This window comes from Sipha flava, unplaced genomic scaffold (assembly GCF_003268045.1).
Source record: "Sipha flava isolate LNK unplaced genomic scaffold, YSA_version1 194_pilon_pilon, whole genome shotgun sequence".
In the NCBI taxonomy this organism is placed as follows: domain Eukaryota; kingdom Metazoa; phylum Arthropoda; class Insecta; order Hemiptera; family Aphididae; genus Sipha; species Sipha flava.
The window spans coordinates 1,708,492-1,727,361 of record NW_020272758.1 but is presented as its reverse complement, the minus strand read 5'-3'; the positions used below and the strand labels follow the sequence as shown (position 1 = coordinate 1,727,361).

At 32.4% G+C, this 18,870-nt stretch overlaps 1 protein-coding gene across 1 annotated transcript in view; it reads left to right on the top strand.

The window, feature by feature from the left end:
• Nucleotides 1-18,870, top strand: part of LOC112681680 (dynein heavy chain 12, axonemal-like) — a 31,509-nt gene that overhangs the window by 7,908 nt on the left and 4,731 nt on the right. Inside the window, exons 11-47 of the mRNA XM_025551963.1 lie at nucleotides 9-23; nucleotides 85-490; nucleotides 556-675; nucleotides 1,179-1,312; nucleotides 1,400-1,565; nucleotides 2,593-2,747; nucleotides 4,671-4,778; nucleotides 5,683-5,947; nucleotides 6,016-6,191; nucleotides 6,276-6,504; nucleotides 6,581-6,787; nucleotides 6,852-7,021; nucleotides 7,545-7,824; nucleotides 7,891-8,130; nucleotides 8,202-8,367; nucleotides 8,877-9,100; nucleotides 9,158-9,456; nucleotides 9,558-9,744; nucleotides 9,810-10,039; nucleotides 10,097-10,483; nucleotides 10,547-11,084; nucleotides 11,164-11,369; nucleotides 11,426-11,576; nucleotides 11,646-11,824; nucleotides 11,888-12,242; nucleotides 12,330-12,643; nucleotides 12,718-13,124; nucleotides 14,109-14,269; nucleotides 14,336-14,783; nucleotides 15,656-15,791; nucleotides 15,849-16,246; nucleotides 16,539-16,731; nucleotides 16,802-16,958; nucleotides 17,067-17,272; nucleotides 18,004-18,144; nucleotides 18,216-18,367; nucleotides 18,424-18,797. Of these exons, the coding sequence (XP_025407748.1) occupies nucleotides 9-23; nucleotides 85-490; nucleotides 556-675; nucleotides 1,179-1,312; nucleotides 1,400-1,565; nucleotides 2,593-2,747; nucleotides 4,671-4,778; nucleotides 5,683-5,947; nucleotides 6,016-6,191; nucleotides 6,276-6,504; nucleotides 6,581-6,787; nucleotides 6,852-7,021; nucleotides 7,545-7,824; nucleotides 7,891-8,130; nucleotides 8,202-8,367; nucleotides 8,877-9,100; nucleotides 9,158-9,456; nucleotides 9,558-9,744; nucleotides 9,810-10,039; nucleotides 10,097-10,483; nucleotides 10,547-11,084; nucleotides 11,164-11,369; nucleotides 11,426-11,576; nucleotides 11,646-11,824; nucleotides 11,888-12,242; nucleotides 12,330-12,643; nucleotides 12,718-13,124; nucleotides 14,109-14,269; nucleotides 14,336-14,783; nucleotides 15,656-15,791; nucleotides 15,849-16,246; nucleotides 16,539-16,731; nucleotides 16,802-16,958; nucleotides 17,067-17,272; nucleotides 18,004-18,144; nucleotides 18,216-18,367; nucleotides 18,424-18,797 (8,680 nt within the window). The remainder of the gene's footprint in view (nucleotides 1-8; nucleotides 24-84; nucleotides 491-555; nucleotides 676-1,178; nucleotides 1,313-1,399; nucleotides 1,566-2,592; nucleotides 2,748-4,670; nucleotides 4,779-5,682; nucleotides 5,948-6,015; nucleotides 6,192-6,275; nucleotides 6,505-6,580; nucleotides 6,788-6,851; nucleotides 7,022-7,544; nucleotides 7,825-7,890; nucleotides 8,131-8,201; nucleotides 8,368-8,876; nucleotides 9,101-9,157; nucleotides 9,457-9,557; nucleotides 9,745-9,809; nucleotides 10,040-10,096; nucleotides 10,484-10,546; nucleotides 11,085-11,163; nucleotides 11,370-11,425; nucleotides 11,577-11,645; nucleotides 11,825-11,887; nucleotides 12,243-12,329; nucleotides 12,644-12,717; nucleotides 13,125-14,108; nucleotides 14,270-14,335; nucleotides 14,784-15,655; nucleotides 15,792-15,848; nucleotides 16,247-16,538; nucleotides 16,732-16,801; nucleotides 16,959-17,066; nucleotides 17,273-18,003; nucleotides 18,145-18,215; nucleotides 18,368-18,423; nucleotides 18,798-18,870) is intronic.

The following is an 18,870-nucleotide window of genomic DNA, read 5'->3' as shown; positions in this document are numbered from 1 at the left end:
ATGATAAGGCCTTCGTTAGCTTGGTAAGTTTGCGATCCGTTTATGGTTTGTTGGGGAAATCTTTCAGTCGTAACGATTTCACAGGGTATGTTTTAAATTCAACGAAATGGTTTCGCGCGCCATTTCCAAGCCGAAAAACTCTGAAGAATTTCTCGCGCTCGGTGATTACATGTTGTACGCTAGCACCGCGTTTATGACAGAGATGATCCAGACGACCAAAGAGTTGACGGTGATCGCATGCAACATATCTCAGTACGCCGTGCTGCCTGGAGAATTTTGGGAAGCCCACGCGTCCGCGATCAAGTGGATACAAAACATATCTCCAGTTTTCTTCAAATATTCCACTATTTACGAAGCCGGAAAATCGAACGCAGAAGAAAACCTGGCAAAAGTGATCAGCACGTTGAACTACGATTTGGATGCGTTTGCGCCTAACCTTGCATTCTTAGATCGTATCGACGACGTGGACAAATTGTACGAATACAAACTGGTAATATGAACAATGTTCGTTTACACGTGCCATAGTTAGGTTCCGTGAATTGAATTCGTTTCCAGTTCGTCAACACGTTGCAAAGAAAAATTGAAAAATTTGATGACACCGTCTCTTGGATTAACAGGGAAGAAGAACTGTTTAACAAACCGATCAGCACATTCCCGGAACTCGATGAAATAAAAGTAATTACATATATGAAAACATGTTTACTGTATAGTTGCACATACCAGGTCGAAATGCTAAACATCTGTGTCTAATATTTTAAAATAAAAAGAGAGTGTATCAAATTTAATGTAAGTTCTCCTTGAACAATTCAATTATCTCAATAAACTAATCTCTACATTTTATCAACTGAGAGATTTCAATATTTTCGATTTATTCATTTTTTTTTTATTTAATCATTGTTTCCAGCTCTTAAATATTTCATTTTAAACTTCCATCTATAAAATTGTATTTATCAATACAGTACTTAGTGGTACAAGGATACAACACATATTTGGATATAAAGTACAACTTATAATATATGTATTATGATATATAACATATTAAATTATATATACGTATATACGATATAATTGATAACATAAAATGTATTATTTTCTTTGTAAAACAAATAAAATAATATTAAAACTAATATAATTTTATACTATGAAAACATATGATTATATGTTATGTTTATCCGTAGGATTTTACGAAACCGTTCGTTGATCTCATCACATTTTCCTACCGTTGGTTTTTGAAAAAGAATATATGGATGCGTGGCGATTTCGATACACTTACTTTATCAGAAATTGAGATTACTATCGATGAGTTTTACAAGTAAACTATATAGTGATATATTTTGATTTTGATTATGAAAACTGATTGTAGCTAATTACCAATAATGTACGGTGTTTTTTATTTTAGAGATGCGTCAAACATGCAAAAACTATTGAGAGTTAAGTGCAAAGAAATGCTATCACAAAACTACAGCAAAAGATATGAGGGTATAATTGACGATATTGACATGAACTTGTGGCCTGCACCTTTGAAAATAGCACACCAAACAATAAACAGCATGCAAGAGTTTAGAGTTAGTATTTACTGATATTATAGTTTATCATTGTAAATAGAATCGTTCGTCATACAACAGATTAATGTAAATAAATAACCACAGTTGGGTACATTTCAAATACGAGTTTGTGTTTTTGTTTGTTTAAATATTTTAATAAATATTTTTATTTATTTTATGTACATTACAATTATGGCATCATTTGTCGCAAGAAGAAATTAGTTTTTTGAATAATTTTTATTATTATTTTTTATTATTTATTATATTAATATTTTTCAAATCATTTTCGAGGATGATATTACTGAATGATTTATGTATATCCGGCTAATATTTAATCATTTGGTGAACTAATAATAATATTCAAAGCAAAAAGTTTTATCGACATCAAAGAATTGAAAAATTGTATACACATTTATTAAGTCATGGTTTTTCCTAAATTTAAAGAGAAAAACTGATTATATTGTAATGACTACACTATTTGTGTGTACTTCTCTAATGAATTAGTTGAAAATAATAGTCTTCTTCGGTCTTCGAAGTTGTTTTAATTATGTGGGTATTATGCTGGATTAAAGATTTAACTAAGACTCGTACATAACAACTGAAAAGATCTATATATATATGTAGTGAAACATAGAATTTTATTTTTTCATTGAGTACAAAGAAAAATATAAATTTAAACGAATCCGTTTAATAATATATTGTTTCATTAGGAAAAAAATAATAATGCACGAAGGAAAATATATTAATAATAATTTATTTTACGATTGTGCCGATAATATAGGGTTTTATTTTTTAAAAAAAAGTTATAAGTAAGAATAAAATAAAATTAATTTCAATCGATAGCCGATTTAGCATTTTTTCTCGAAAATGCTATTGTGTTATGTATAAAAGAATAAAAATTTATTGCCACATCGAACAAAAGCGATGTCTTTTCATGAGAATAAAACTTACAACAAATCAAAACTAGAATTGTACGAATTGAATAATCATCGGAACGCTGGTGTTTTTTCCCCTTTCTTTTCGCCTCTTAAAATATAATGTTTTTCAGCAATATATGCCAATGATTAGAATTATGTGTAATCCGGCTCTGAACGAGAGGCATTGGGAAGAGATGTCCGAACTCGTAGGGTTCGACTTGACACCAAATGCCGGCACAACACTTACGAAAATCATTGATTTGCATTTAGAACAGCTATTGCCTCAGTAAGTTGAACTTTAGTCTGTAGTCCGGATGACAAATAATTAGTTAGAAAATTACGAATAACGTAATGCACGCGAGCACAATGAAGCGGCACAGTAGCGTAAATCATTTTTCTGGCAAAAGTATTCGATAAACACGAACCGACCATGTGCAGTCTGTAAAATACGAAATATCATATCGCACCGTAGCTCTTTTGTACAAAATACTGGAACATGGCGACTGTGACCTGTCGCCGCACGTGTGTACGTGTTTGCAGAGTCACCTGGATATTTCGTTCGTCTATATTTTTCCATTTTCATACACTATGTGTTTTTATATATGTATATTTTTTTTGCTTTGGTATTTTTTCAGCTTTGAAAGTTATAGTTTGAACCGCAATGTTGACTGCGCGAAATGAAAACTGAAATATTATGCGTCTATTTACTTACTACGTAGGTAAATAATAATATAGTTCTGATAGCATTTGAATTGAAAGTTAATAGGAATGTTTTATTGTAGCGTATTTTTTTTTATTTTATTTTTTTTATTTATTCACAACAAATTTTTAACAAAGGCAAATCTCGACGTTGAGTTTCGACGAGACATAATACGGATTGAATTCTGTTTTATTTTATTCGCAAAAATCAGAGTAAATGTTTCGACAACACTTTGATATTCAATCCCTGATACAAACGATTTGAAAACTCTATACATTTTAATATTTATTTATAATTATAAATTGTATATATATAGTAATAAAATTGTATTTAAACTTACTTTGAGTATGACTCGATCGACACAACGCATAGTCGACAAATTTTATATATTGTGTTTTGCGGGTCTGTTATCCATCAGGTTTTAAGCATCGCCATAACAGCTCATTTGCAACAGTTAAGGAAACCGAAGGCACACGTACACATACAACTTATATTGGTGTAGGACAGTCCGAACGAATAAAAGAGAATGGGCGTGCTCGTGTTCGGTTTCCTTTGTTGGGCGAACGATATGCCAAAGGACCCATTATCAGTTAGGACATGATTTGTTGACATTTCGTTCTTCAGTCGAAATTTGGTCTTAACGGTGTGTAAAGTCGAACTTCATTAAACATGTTTTTCATGTATTTAATTAATATTTCTAGTGGAATTTAAGGATTAAACTGATAAACGGTGCCTTCAATTAATGAGTTTATATAAAGACAAAACAAGAATCGACTGTAAAACGTCGGAGTCATCCACCAACGCTTCTTTTTTTTTTTTTTTAATGAATATATTATTACAAGACCAACACTTGATATTAATAAGTCGTCGTCACTAATGTCAATTCTTGACATTTTACTTTAATTAATTTTTTTTTTGTAAGTATAGGTTTGTTTAAAATAGTTATAATAAAGTTTTGTATTAAGATAATTATTTTTATTTCTTTATTTTATACATTTTGTTTGATTATTTTCTTGTCAATGTTCCTTATTTATAATAAGTATAATAAAAAATGTTTATAAAATTGTTAATAATATTTAAATATTTTGTTTGGAATGTTTGAACCTATACAGAAAAAAAAAAAAAACAAAAACAAAATATACGTTCTTCTCGTTGATTAATAATTATTTAACTGTTCGTTAGGAGTTGTGTGATTATTTCCAATCTAAAAGGTTCAACGTGTATTGTTGTGTTGGTCCTGTTTGAGTTTTATATTTATTGTATTCGTTCTATGTTCGAAAAAAAACTCGATATAATTAAACGCGTGTAAATACAGCATTGTTTGAAAACTCAAATATAAAATAAAAATAATAATATAACTCGAGTTTGTAAATAATACTGAATTGTTAAAATCTTGTTCTTGTAATTGCACGCCGTCAGTTAAAAACAATGTAAATTCCTGTTCGGAGTAAATCATTGGAATACTCTAGGTGTGTTTGTCTATACTAAATTTGAGTTGGTTTTCTGCAGATTTGATATTATCAGTATAAGCGCTACCAAAGAAGAACAGTTATGCAAATCGTTAGAAAAAATGAAAGAAGAATGGAAAACGATTACGTTATCCACCAGTCAGTACAAGTGAGTACCACGATTTGTTTTTTGTTGCTCATGTGATAATGTACACCAAAAGTTTGATCATTTTTATTCGTGAACAGATCGAAGCTTTTTCTCATTTGACTTAAGTTCCTATCAAGTTGATATCGTATCTTAATTTTTTATCGCGTTAAACCACAATGTTCCTGAATCGAAAGTTTTATAAAAGCTCGGAACAATGTTTGATGAAGTAACGGTTGAATCTCCTTGGTTTAATCTTTAATAAATCTCTGTTGCAAATCGTACTTATACGTTAAGTAGCAACTGGCGAACCGTTTAATCATAGTAATTCGAAATCGATCAATGATCTAATCCTCTGCGACTATTTAAGATAAGCTTTTCTTTCTTGAGCCGCAATGAACAATCTTAATAGGACCTATCAACGGGTTTTATGTTAACGAGATGATGATTTATTTACCACCTTACTATCTGTCAAACATGATAAACGCTAAATTTTTTCCGTGGTATAGATAGTTGGTTTTCATTTTATGATTCTTTAGTCGGATTTAAAAATCATTTTGAATCTATATATTTTTTTTAATGATTGTAATATCAAAACCTATATTTTGGTTTGTCACTTTTGTTTTGAAAATATTTTAGCTATATTTCTATGGTATAAATAAAATAAAATATGTAACACGTAATAAATATTATGTAAATGATACGTAATATATAATTTACAATAATATATAATATATATATACAATAATATAAATATTTTTTATAAATTATAACATAATATTTAATTGTTAGTCTTTCCGAATGATGGCATTACATCTTGATAATCGTATTTATTGTTGTATCCAAATGTGATTTTTCTTTAGTTTGATCATAATAATTGTAATTATAATAAATTGGTTCTAGTTGTTTTGATTACATTTTTTCAAAGGAATACACAAATAAATATACTGGCCGGATTAGATGATATACAAGCGGTACTTGATGATCATTTTTTCAAAACCCTATCAATTCGTGGTTCAGCGTTCGTTAAGCCTATAGAAAGCGAAGTAAAAGAATGGTTTGACATAGTGAATCGTATGATCATGACACTTGAAGAGTGGGCAAAAGTACAGAACCAATGGCTCTATCTTATGCCGATATTTAGTGCCGAGAACATCGTTGCTCAAATGCCGAACGAAGGAGTTCTGTTCGATGTAATACAACTTAATTATATGTTCTCCTCATGTCGACACGGATAACATTGACACGTTATTTTTATTAGGAAACTAATGTGATTATCAGAGGTTTACTAAATTTAGTCGATTCCGACCCAATAGCCATTAAATGCGTTGGTCAAAAGGGTATTTTAGAGTCATTGGTCAACTGTATCGAAATGATGGAAACTATTAAAGTAGGCGTTAACAACTATTTGGAGAAAAAACGTTTATTTTTTTCGAGGTATAGTTAAAATGTATACGATAAGCATATTAAATCGGTATGTTTAATATTTGTTGGTATTATAATATTTAAATTAAAATTTAGATTTTTCTTCCTTTCGAACGATGAACTGTTGGAGATTTTATCAGAAACAAAAAATCCAAAAAGAGTTCAACCCCATCTAAAAAAATGTTTCGAAGGAATCGCTAGTCTTGAGTTTAACAAGAATTTAGATATCATGAAATTCTTAAGCAACGAAGGTGAAGAAATCGTCCTCGTCCAATGCATTTCCACCGTAGACACAAGAGGATGCGTAGAGAAGTGGTTGTTTCAGGTACAGTCTGAAATTAAGTATAGTACTTGAACTCGCAGGTGTTAATTATTTATTCTCATTGGCATTCCATTTACAGGTTGGAGAACAAATGGTCACATCGGTGAAAAATTCTATCGAAAGTGCTTACCACGAATATCCGACTATAGAACGGACTACATGGGTCCAAAAATGGCCAGGTCAAAGCGTTTTGTGCGTCAGTCAAATGTTTTGGGCCGCCGAAGTTCATGACGTGTTCATTGTGCAAAAATCAGGACAAATGCGAAATTATCACAAGTTTCTGACCGTACCGTTCGTCCGTGGTCGGGTGATTTTTATATTTTCTCATCGCGTTCAATGTTTATTGGCAGGAGCAATTGAACAGCACCGTGAAGTTGGTACGCGGTAAGTTGAAGAAGAAGACCAGGATAACCCTGAGTGCGTTGGTTACGCTAGACGTGCACTGCAGACACGTGGTAGACGAGCTTGCCAACAACAACGTAACTTGTGACACCGATTTCAAATGGCTCAGTCAGTTGAGGTGACCGCAATTCGTTCATTCGCTGTAACGATAACGATTGTTGTCCAAACATTTAGATTAGTAAAGGAAATAATAGAATGATTAGTAAACGAAATCAAAACAATCGAATAATCTAATGATTAGTAGTCGAAAACAAAATATTCGAATGATTAGTAAACGAAATCAAAAATAATCAAATGATCGAACGATTCATGATTTTATTGCTTGAACTGGTTGTATAAATAATCAAATGATTATCTATAAGCGTGAAAGTGAAATGCATTAATCTAAATATTTATACGTGTTAAACCGATTAATGTGGCGATTACCGATACCGGGAATTATACCAATGATTAAAAATAAATAAAAATAAAATAAATCCATTTATTTGCTTTTGATAAACATGTCTGGTATCATTATTTGGATTATTAAAATCATTCGATTATTTCGATTATCGAAAAATAATAGTTGAATGATTCGATTATTTTGAATAATCGAATGATTCTATTATTCTATTATTCATTTTTTCCCATCACTAATTTAGATACTATTGGGAAGACGACGTGCTGGTTCGTATCGCCAATGCGACCGTAAACTACGCGTACGAGTACCTGGGGAACACGCCCAGGCTGGTCGTCACACCGCTGACGGACCGATGTTACCACACGCTGATAAGCGCGTATCGTATGCACTTGAACGGCGCCCCCGAGGGACCGGCGGGTACAGGTAAAACGGAGACCGTGAAAGACTTGGCGAAAGCTTTGGCAGTGCAGTGCATCGTGTTCAACTGTTCCGACGGTCTCGATTACTTGGCGATGGGTAAAGTACGCGTCGATGGCCGTCGGTTTTCGGGTACCGCAGTGTTTAACCACAGGGTCGTGTGCTTTTAGTTTTTCAGAGGGTTAGCTTCATCCGGAGCTTGGGCATGTTTCGACCAGTTCAATCGCGTCGGCGTTGAAGTGCTGTCCGTGGTCGCGCAACAGATACTGACCGTAGCGCAAGCGGTGAGATCGAACGCGGACCGTTTCGTTTTCGAAGGCGCAGCGATAAAGTTAAACCCCAGATGCTACGTTTGCGTTACCATGAACCCAGGGTACGCTGGAACGTCCGAGTTACCGGATAATTTAAAGGTACGGAATCCGATGAGAGCTGACGATCGATAACTAACCGGATGGAATATAAATTGTATCGTAATTCGCAGGTATTGTTCAGAACTGTGGCTATGATCGTGCCGGACTATGTGATGATTGGAGAGATTTCGTTGTATTCTTATGGTTTTATAAACGCAAGAGCATTGTCTGTCAAAATCGTTACCACATACAAACTGTGCTCAGAACAATTATCATCTCAATCGCACTACGATTTTGGTTAGAGGCATTATCCATTCGTTATGAATTTAAGTTCCCGGACTGATATTGATAACTGTCAATGAACTAAAATTGAAATATATTTTTTAATTTTTGTGCTATTATTATACTGATACTATTTACTATCAGAATATTTTTACGTGTTTCGTAAAATAGCACAAGAGCACAATAGCACAAAAATTAAAAGATATATTTCAATTTTAGTACATTGACAGTTATCAATATCAGTCCGGGAACTTAAATTCATAACAAATATGTAATTAATTTATTTTCAGTCTATTCATTATAAGTAAAAATTAAGTTATAATATTGGTTGTGTGTAAGTACAGGTGTTGGAAAAAAATTCTCAGCTTGATGTATTTTCTGAGAAACCGATTACGCTACGAAAATGTAAAAATTATATAACTGTATAAAGAAGTATGAAAATAAATTAATTACATATTTGTATTTTTTTTACTCCAGTCCATTAACTCGATTGTTTATTTGTATATTTTCGATTTTCGGTTTAGGTATGCGAGCTGTCAAGACCGTCATAATAGCAGCTGGTAATTTAAAGATGAAATTTCCTGATGACGACGAATCAGAATTAATGCTGCGATCGATTTTAGATGTTAATTCGGCCAAGTTTTTAAATAAAGACATTCCTTTGTTTAACGGTATAATTTCAGATCTGTTTCCTGGTTTAAAATTATCAAATCCAGTCCATGATGATTTAATTGATGCCGCTAAGATAGTTAGTTTATATTTAAAATATTGTATAATATTTTTTACTTGATCGTGATTTTTACAGGCTTGTTCAAAGATCAATTTACAGCCCATTGACATTTTTATGGAGAAACTGATTCAAACCTACGAAATGATGGTAGTTCAACATGGTTTTATGTTGGTTGGCAAACCATTCGGTGGGAAGACTTCATTGCTTCATTTACTCGCGGAAACGTTAAGCTTACAGAATAAACTAGGCCGAGGGGAACAAAAGGTTGAATATGAAACGGTGAATCCTAAAGCATTGACAATCGGTCAACTATACGGATGTTTTGATGATGTTTCGCACGAATGGACCAGTGGAGTTGTGGCCAATATATTTCGGTATACTATTATTTATTTAAACAACGTGTGCACACACATAATACTCGAATATCATTATGTTAATATATTAATGTTTAATGTACATTTTAATCGATTTATAGAAAATTTTCAATGTCAGATACCCTGGATAGGAAGTGGTTAATATTTGATGGTCCGGTTGATGCAGCTTGGATAGAAAACATGAACACAGTATTGGATGATAATAAAAAGTTGTGCTTGAGTTCCGGTGAAGTAATCGGTATGCCGGACTGCATGTCAATGATATTTGAAGTTATGGATCTCGTACGGGTCAGTATTCAGTGCGCGTAGTATAAGTTCAACTGTTTTGATAAATTAAAGTATAAACATTTCAGGCGTCCCCTGCAACTGTGTCTCGCTGCGGCATGATTTACTTAGATCCTTTAATGTTGGGTTGGAAGCCATTAATTGAATCGTGGATGAAAACATGCCCAGAATGTTGGTCTTTGGAACAAAACGGTATTGACATTATATGTTTATTCAACTGGATAACTCCTCCCTGTCTTAATTTTTTGCGCCGTAATTGCGCTCAATTGATTAACGCAGGAGAAACAAATATTGTTTTGTATGTTTGATTATTGTAATTTTTGCACGTTTGTTTTATTTATTTAATTTTTTCAAGGAACGTTTTAAATATATTGGAGATGCAGCTAAAAACTGCGAGTATTGATAACCCGAGTTTTAACGAACATTTTACGAATCACTTGCAAGGGTCATTTGTGTACGCATCCATTTGGGGTTTTGGAGGAACGTTGGACTCGAATTCACGACCTGCGTTCGACCTATATTTCAAAGAGTTATGGAAGGGTGAGGTTTCTGGTTTGGAACCACCGGAAGCCTTAAGTTCGTTGGACATTTCTATACCCAGTGAAGGTATGTTATACGACTACGTATACAACTATACATCCAGAGGATCGTGGAAAAATTTGTGGGAAGTTGTAAAAAATAATAAACTCGAAGAGATGAGTAGCGTCGAGCAAACTTTAGTACACACGCTCGACACCGCTAGGTAACTCTCTTAACAATCGCGTGCAATATTCTACATCATATATTTATTTTATTATTTTTATAGGTATACGCATTTAGTCGAAATGTATGTCGCTCATCGTAAGCCATTATTACTTTTCGGTCCTACGGGTACGGGCAAAAGTTTTTACATAAAAAATTACATGATGAACAAGTTATCCTTGGATAAGTACATTCCGTCTTTTGCAACGTTTACAATTCAGACTACAGTTAATTTTACACAGGAAATTTTACTATCAAAACTCATAAAACGTAAACGTGGCGTATATGGTCCACCGTTGGGAAAAGTTTGTGTGATTTTCGTTGATGACATGAACATGCCTGCCAAAGAGCAATATGGGGCTCAACCACCTATAGAACTGCTGAGGCAGTTTGTCGACCATGGTCATTGGTATGATTTACACGATAAATCTAAAATTTATCTTGAGGACATTCTTCTATTGACCGCTATCGGGCCGACCGGTGGGAGTAGACAAGATGTGTGTGAACGATTTTTGCGTCATTTCGGGCTGTTAGCTATGAATTCATTTGGCGACGAAAATATTACTAAAATATACTCAACTTTACTTCAAATCGGCCTGAAAGTTTGTTATACAAATTTTAATTAGCTTGTAATTATACCAGTATATATATATATATATATATAAACTAAATTATTTTCAGAGGAATGGTTTTACATTAGAAGTCGTTCCAATTATTGATAGTATGATCCAATCAACCATTGATTTGTACAAATCAGCTATTGTTAATTTACCACCAACTCCTGCGAAATCACACTATCTATTTAATTTAAGAGACATCTCAAAAGTTATAAACGGTATATTAATGTTCCGCAAAGAAAGTTTCACTAATCGTAAAGTATTTGTGAGGTTTGTTATAGTGATAATGTTAGTATTTTAGCAAATTTAAATTAATTTATTTATAGGTTGTGGGTACATGAAGTGTTGCGAGTATTTTATGATCGGCTTATTGAAGATAAAGATAGAGAATGGCTATTTAACGAAATTCGTTCCAGCGTGAATAAAAATTTCCAAGAAACTTTTGATGTAGTTTTCAATAACTTATCAGATTCAACTGTTTGTATTCACAGTATTTTTTCGCATTTAACTGATATGAAGACAATAATAGAATATTATAAATTTTAGCCGATCATTTATCAAGATATGGCAAATCTTTTATTTACTAACGTTATGGACGTTGATGCCTTGAAAGACAAAAAGTATGAAGAGCCACTTTCTCTGTCGCACTTCGAAGAAATAGCACAAGCATTTATAAATGAATACGATAAGGCACACAAGTCAAAACTCAACATAGTTCTTTTTAAGTAAGATGATTAAAGGTGTTATTTGTTTTAATATATATTTTGTAATTTTTATCAATCACATAGATATGCTCTTGAACATCTCTCAAGGATTTGTAGAATATTAACGATACCTGGTGGATGTGCATTATTAGTTGGAGTGGGAGGCTCAGGTCGACAGTCTCTTACTCGACTAGCAGCGGCTATGTGCAATTGTAGTGTATTTCAACCCGAGATCACGAAAAGTTATGGAATAAATGAGTGGAGGGATAGTTTGAAAACGGTACTCAAGGAATCTGGAGGAAAAAATCATCCAACCGTATTTCTGTTCACCGAAGGCCAAATAAAAGAAGAATACTTTCTGCAAGATATTGATGCCTTGTTAAATTCTGGAGAGGTTGCAAATTTATTTTCTTTAGATGAACAACAAAGTATATTAGAGGTGCCTCGTGTTTAGTTATTATTATTTTACGACGTAAATATAAACGTAGGAATTGTTCGGATTTTAATTAAATTCCATTTGTTATAGATGGTTAGATTAGCGGCTCAAGGAGGAAATAGGAATTTGGATATTGCTCCGCTGGTCGTTTTCAACTATTTTATCAATCGCTGTAAACAAAATCTGCATATTTGTTTATGCTTCAGCCCGATTGGCTCAACTTTTAGAAATCGACTGAGACGCTTCCCTTCCATGGTCAGTTGTTGTACAATTGATTGGTTCGAGGACTGGCCAGAAGCTGCGTTAGAAATGGTTGCACATAAATACTTGGAAGGCGTGAATCTATCTAACAGTATTAAAAACGCTGCAATCACTGCCTGTCAACATTTTCATGTTGACGCTAGGTAAGTTTGGGTTGGATAAGTACCCAATAATGATGATTTTCAACATGAATAATAATTTTAATATTTAATTTCAGGAGACTATCTTTGGAATTTCATTCAACAACACGACGTCATACGTACGTTACATCGGCATCATATTTGGATCTGATAAAAGCTTATACGTATTGCACTAATCGGAAACAAAAAGAAATTATGGAAGCGAAAATGCGTTATGTCGGTGGCCTCCAGGAACTAGAGTATGCCACCGTACAAGTTAGTCAGATGAAAGAAGATTTATTCAAACTCCAACCTCAACTTCAACAAGCACAAAAGGATACCGAGGAAATGATGGTTATGATTTCTCGTGAGACAGCTGAAGTGGAAAAAGCTACCGCTAGAGTGCAAGAGGATGAAAAAGTGGCAAATGTTCAAGCAGAAGCGGCTAATGACTTGAAAACAGAATGTGAAGCTGATTTAGCTCTAGCTATACCCGTCTTAGAAGGTAATTTAGTGAAACTTCCATTTAAAAAATTATTATCTGGAAACCATGAGCTTTATTGTTAATCAAGTAATTATATTTTACCAATTCCTCTTTATAACAAATTTTTTTTCTATAAGAATTCATTGTATAGAAGTTTCACTGTAATCATTTGGTGGAAAAATAATTCATTAACATTTGGAAATAAACTTTTTTGAAAATCACAAGTGATTAAAATAGCAACAACATAGCAATTCATATATAATACCAATAACAATAGTGCACGTGCTTAGTCATTTTATAAATTGGTCAATATAGATATAAATATCATACATATTTTATTAAAAAAAAAACAAAGTATAATTTATTTTTGTTTTTTTGAGCTAAGTATAATTTAACTAAGCTCAACATTTTTATTAATTAAAATGTTTTAATATCAAAAGATTTATATGAATCATCAAATTAGTGAATTAGTGAAACTAAATTAAATAATTCAAGTATTATTAATATAACAATGTATCATTATTATTTTTTCTAAGTTGATTAATTGGAATAAAATATTTGTCGATTATGAAAATCACTTAGGACTTTTCATTCATCATAAGATAGATGATTATTTCTGTTGAGTTTAGGATTATGTTTGTAGATAGATCTGGACAAAAATGACTACACTGTTTTTAGTAATAAGTAATATTTACTAAACACATGACTTACACATAAGTAATATTATAATAGAGTTCAGACAGTATGCTAAAAGTCGGCCTTATATACAAGTGACCTATTGACCTAAGTCTCACGCCACTGTTTAACAATATCTGATTCGCTAATAAATATATGGCGTGATTTTACACATTATTAATAGCAACGATGTTGTTGTTGCACAATATGATGATTCTTTATACAATATTAAATTATATTCAATAATTTCATGTCGTTATTTTATAATCATTAATTTCATAAGAAGTGTGTACAAGTAATATTTAATTACATGATCGTTCACGTTATTAGATGCAATTGATGCTTTAAATACTTTGAAACCAACCGATATTACATTAGTAAAGTCTATGAAAAATCCTCCTGAAATGGTTAAAACCGTGATGGCAGCTGTGTGCGTGATGAAAGGCGTATCACCAGACAAAATCCCCGATCCTAATAAACCCGGACAAAAAGTAATTTTTTATATAATTGTACAAAAGCGTTTCTATGATAGATAATCATAATCATGTGTTCACTAGATACTTGATTATTGGGGTCCGAGCAAACGCATATTGGGTGACATCAATTTTTTGCAAAGGTTAAAGGAGTACGACAAAGATAATATTCCGTCTCAAATCATGGCTATCATACGAAAGACGTATCTTCCGGACCCGAATTTCAAACCGCCAATCGTAGCTAAAGCATCCAGCGCTGCAGAGGGTCTGTGCAAGTGGATCATCGCCTTGGACATGTACGATAAAGTCATTAAAGTTGTGGCGCCGAAAAAAGAAAAATTGGAAATAGCTAACGCCGAGTATGAAGCAACGATGGCGATATTGGAAGAAAAGCGAAACGAAGTCAGGCAATTACAAGAAAGATTGGATTCGCTTAAAGACCGATTAGAGGAAACTGTTTTGTATAAAGAAAAACTACTCGCCGAAGTAGCGTTGTGTGAAAGCAAACTAATTAAAGCTGAAAAACTCATAGGTTGGTGGTACATAATATCATATGTAAATTGTCTCCCAGTGTATGTTTATTTTATTTCCATAAGACTTTGCATAGCAAAGAATCATAAATATTACACGTACGTGACTTGACGATAGAACTCACAGCAATATTGTTGCTAGAACTGCGTGTTAACGGTTTGGTATTGTTAACTATTCGGTAAATTTTCCTGTTATGGTGATAAAATATAATAAATGCTTATCAATGGGATTATCACTAATCGAAGATAGTTTTTAAACGGTTGCTGAACACGACAACCGGGTTGTGTTGTATTGTATTGTATTCTTTCAAATATTTCCGTCTGACTATATCGTTTTTGTTTGTCTTCTTGTATTTTTTTCCCTTGGTTAACTTTATAGTGTGTAAAAGTTTTAAAAATAGTCTATGTAAGTAAATTATTTGTTGATTTTAAAATAATATCAACCACATAGTTCTTTTGTTCTCAGTGTTCATAATACAGAAAGTTTCTCTATCGCATATATTTTTTTGGCTCCTTTAGTTTGGAATTATGATTGGCGCATTGTGAGTACTGACAGCTGACATCATATTATGCGGTAAAGCGTATGATGTGCTCATGATTTGAATAAATATTTTAGAAAACTATTATAGCTTTTATAGCTCGATAGTTTTCAGTAAAAAGATATGATTTAAATAAGATTTACAAATTCCATTTGATGGTTTTCAAATTAAATTTTACAAATTATAATTGAAGATCGATAATATTTACAATTCATTTTTTTTTTTGTTTTTAAGAATATACAATATTTTCTATTGCTTTTTTTTCAATTTTTTATTTTTTTTTATTCCTGTTTCTTTCAACTTGTAAAATATAGATATTATTGTAAACGTTTTAGGAAGTCTAGGGGGCGAGAAACATCGATGGGCTCTACGTGCCGAAGAGCTTCAAACCAACTACGATTGCATACCTGGAGACATTCTTATATCTTGTGGTATAATCGCGTATTTGGCTCCATTTACATCACATTTCCGGTAATGGGATTAGCGTGTTGGTAAATCAGTTATATCATACTCCACTTTTATTTCCAGGTCCTTGATAGTCAATGAATGGAAAATACTGTGTAACGATTTAAAAATTCCTAGTTCGGAGAGTTTTAGTCTAATTGACGTTTTGGGCATGCCAATTAAAATTCAAAACTGGACTATAAATGGTTTACCAATGGATTCTTTTTCAATCAACAACGCCATCATTATGGATGGGTCCCAAAGGTGGTCTTTACTAATTGATCCCCAAGGCCAAGCTAATAAATGGATTAAGACGATGGAAAAATCGAACGACATAATAGTTGATAAGTTGACTAATCCAAATTATATGAAAAGCATTGAGGTCGGTATCGAAGTCGGGAAACCCGTATTAATCGAAAACGTACTAGAAGACTTGGAACCGCCTCTAGACCCGGTATTATTGAAGCAGACGTACATAAAAGGTTATTAGATTTTATAAAAGTTTAATCTTGTCGAATAATGAAAGTAATAACAATATTAATTATAATAATAATAATAATAGTAATAATAAATAGTCTTATTACTAGTACTTAATACAAACGAATACTATTAAAAAAATATTTATCTAAACAATGACATCTTATTCGAGAATACAGGTGAAATGGTGGATTGTGGTTGAATATAGTTAAGTTTTATAATAAAATGTACATTATAGTCGATGTTGTCAATTAATAGAATAATTATCATTGAATTTAAATGTTTTCCATGCTGTAGGAAAGTCCATGTACATAGCACTCGGGAATAAAATTATTGAATATAACCCGAAATTTCGATTATACATCACATCAAAGCTTAGAAATCCACATTATCTACCGGAAATATTTAATAAAGTGACCATTATCAATTGCGCATTAACCGTTGAGGGCCTGGAGGACCAATTGTTAGGAATCGTCGTGGCGAAGGAGCGGTAAATATCATCATCTGTGTTACGAGTATTTTGTTACGTGGCGTGCATTTTATTGATATTGTAATATCAGACCAGATTTGGAGTCGAAAAGGCAACAGTTGATAGTCGAAGGAGCAGAAAACGCTAAAGCACTGCTGGACGTCGAAAACAATATTTTACAAATACTTTCGGCTCCTGGAAACATTTTGGAAGATGAGAACGCGGTTGATGTTTTAGATAATTCTAAAGTAAGTAGTATAATAGTTGTTAAATTGATCGAGAGTATTGTTAATATCACGGAAATATATTATTCGCATGAATTAAATGTCACGATCATAGCATTGCATGAATTATAGATATTAGCTAAAGAAATCACTCGAAAACAAGCGGCATCGATTGAAACCGTTGCAGTTATCGATCAATTTAGGCTACAGTATAAACCAATCGCAAACCACTGTTCTATACTTTACTACTGCATTACTGATTTGCCTAATCTCGATCCGATGTATCAGTATTCTTTAACTTGGTTTATCAACATATTTACTATGACAATCGAAACAGCGTGAGTACCTGGTTACTTATTGTTTAGTTATAGTTTATAGTTTATAATTATTTATTATCAGCATAGACTGTAATCATAGAAAATTTAGTGATAAAAATATATAAATAACTAATTAATATAAAAGAAAACATTTTAATTCCAATAAATTATATTCCGAAATGATATTTTTGATCGAACTTGTATTTTTAAATGTTTAACTTATAAAGACAACAATGTTGTCTACATTGTATCATTGATTATAAATACTATGGATTGCTCACTGGCCATATTTTTAATGAATTATTGTATTTAAAAATATGTTAGAAAAAATAACGAGACGTTGTGACTGTCAAATCAAAGACTACATTTTTCATTAGCAGCAATCGTGTTATCTACGAAAATAGATTATATGCAATTGTATAATTGAATTAGGGTGACTAAACGCCTTTTTAATCAAACATACGGTTAAAAGAAATGGAAATATGAAAATATAGCAAAATAATAATATAATTTACAATTAATTTTTATATAGAACAAATAATTTGTTCATTTTCATAATACATTTTTTTAGAGCATTTTTTTAACTTTTTTTTTTGTAGACATAGTACTTAAATAAAATAGTCTTAGTTAATATAATATATATACCATATATTTCGAAAAATAATGAAAGACATGTCTTAGATATTCTTCTTTAATTTTAAACGAATCAATATGACTAAAATACAATTATTATTATTTTAATGTTCATTTAGAAATAAATCAAAAATAATCAGTAAACGTTTGGAAGCTCTAAAAGAAACATTTACGTATAATTTATACGCAAATGTATGTCGGTCATTATTTGAAAAGGATAAGTTGTTGTTTTCTTTCATTATGTGCACTACTGTAATGCTGTGAGTAATGACATTATATTACGTGGAATAGTTGCATTTGTTTTATGTCCCGTGAACGTTTAATATTACAGAGCTGAAAAAAAAATTGACAAACAAGAACTTATGTTTCTTGTGACTGGTGGCGTCGGTATAAAAGAAAATATTCTTAATCCGTTATCCAATTGGCTTCCTGATAAGAATTGGGACGAAATTTGTCGTTTAGACGAGCTAAACGCGTACACTGGTGGGTGCAATTAATTAAATCAAATAGGTACATTTTGTAACTGGTAATTATTTCAGGATTAAAAGATGATTTCATAAAAAACGAGGACGTTTGGAAAAACTATCACGATCTGGCCGATTTTGGGGACTCCGAATTCCCCGTTCCTTGGTACGAAAAAACAAGCGATTTTCAACGTATTCTTATCGTGCGCACTATTAGACCCGACAAAGTCATACCCGCCATAACTAAACTTGTAGCGGGCGAACTTGGAGAAAAGTTTATTTATCCACCACCGTTTAATGTGCAGACGTCTTATGGGGACTCTAGCTGCCTGAGCCCGCTCGTGTTTATCCTGTCGCCCGGCATAGATCCAGTGGCAAGTTTGATGCAATTCGCCGACAAAATGGGACAAGTGAAAGCCCTTCGAAGTGTTTCGCTTGGCCAAGGACAAGTGAATAACGAATACGTTTTCTATTAACAACCAAAACCATAACTGATGTGAGCAAATAATTCAATGCTGTTTC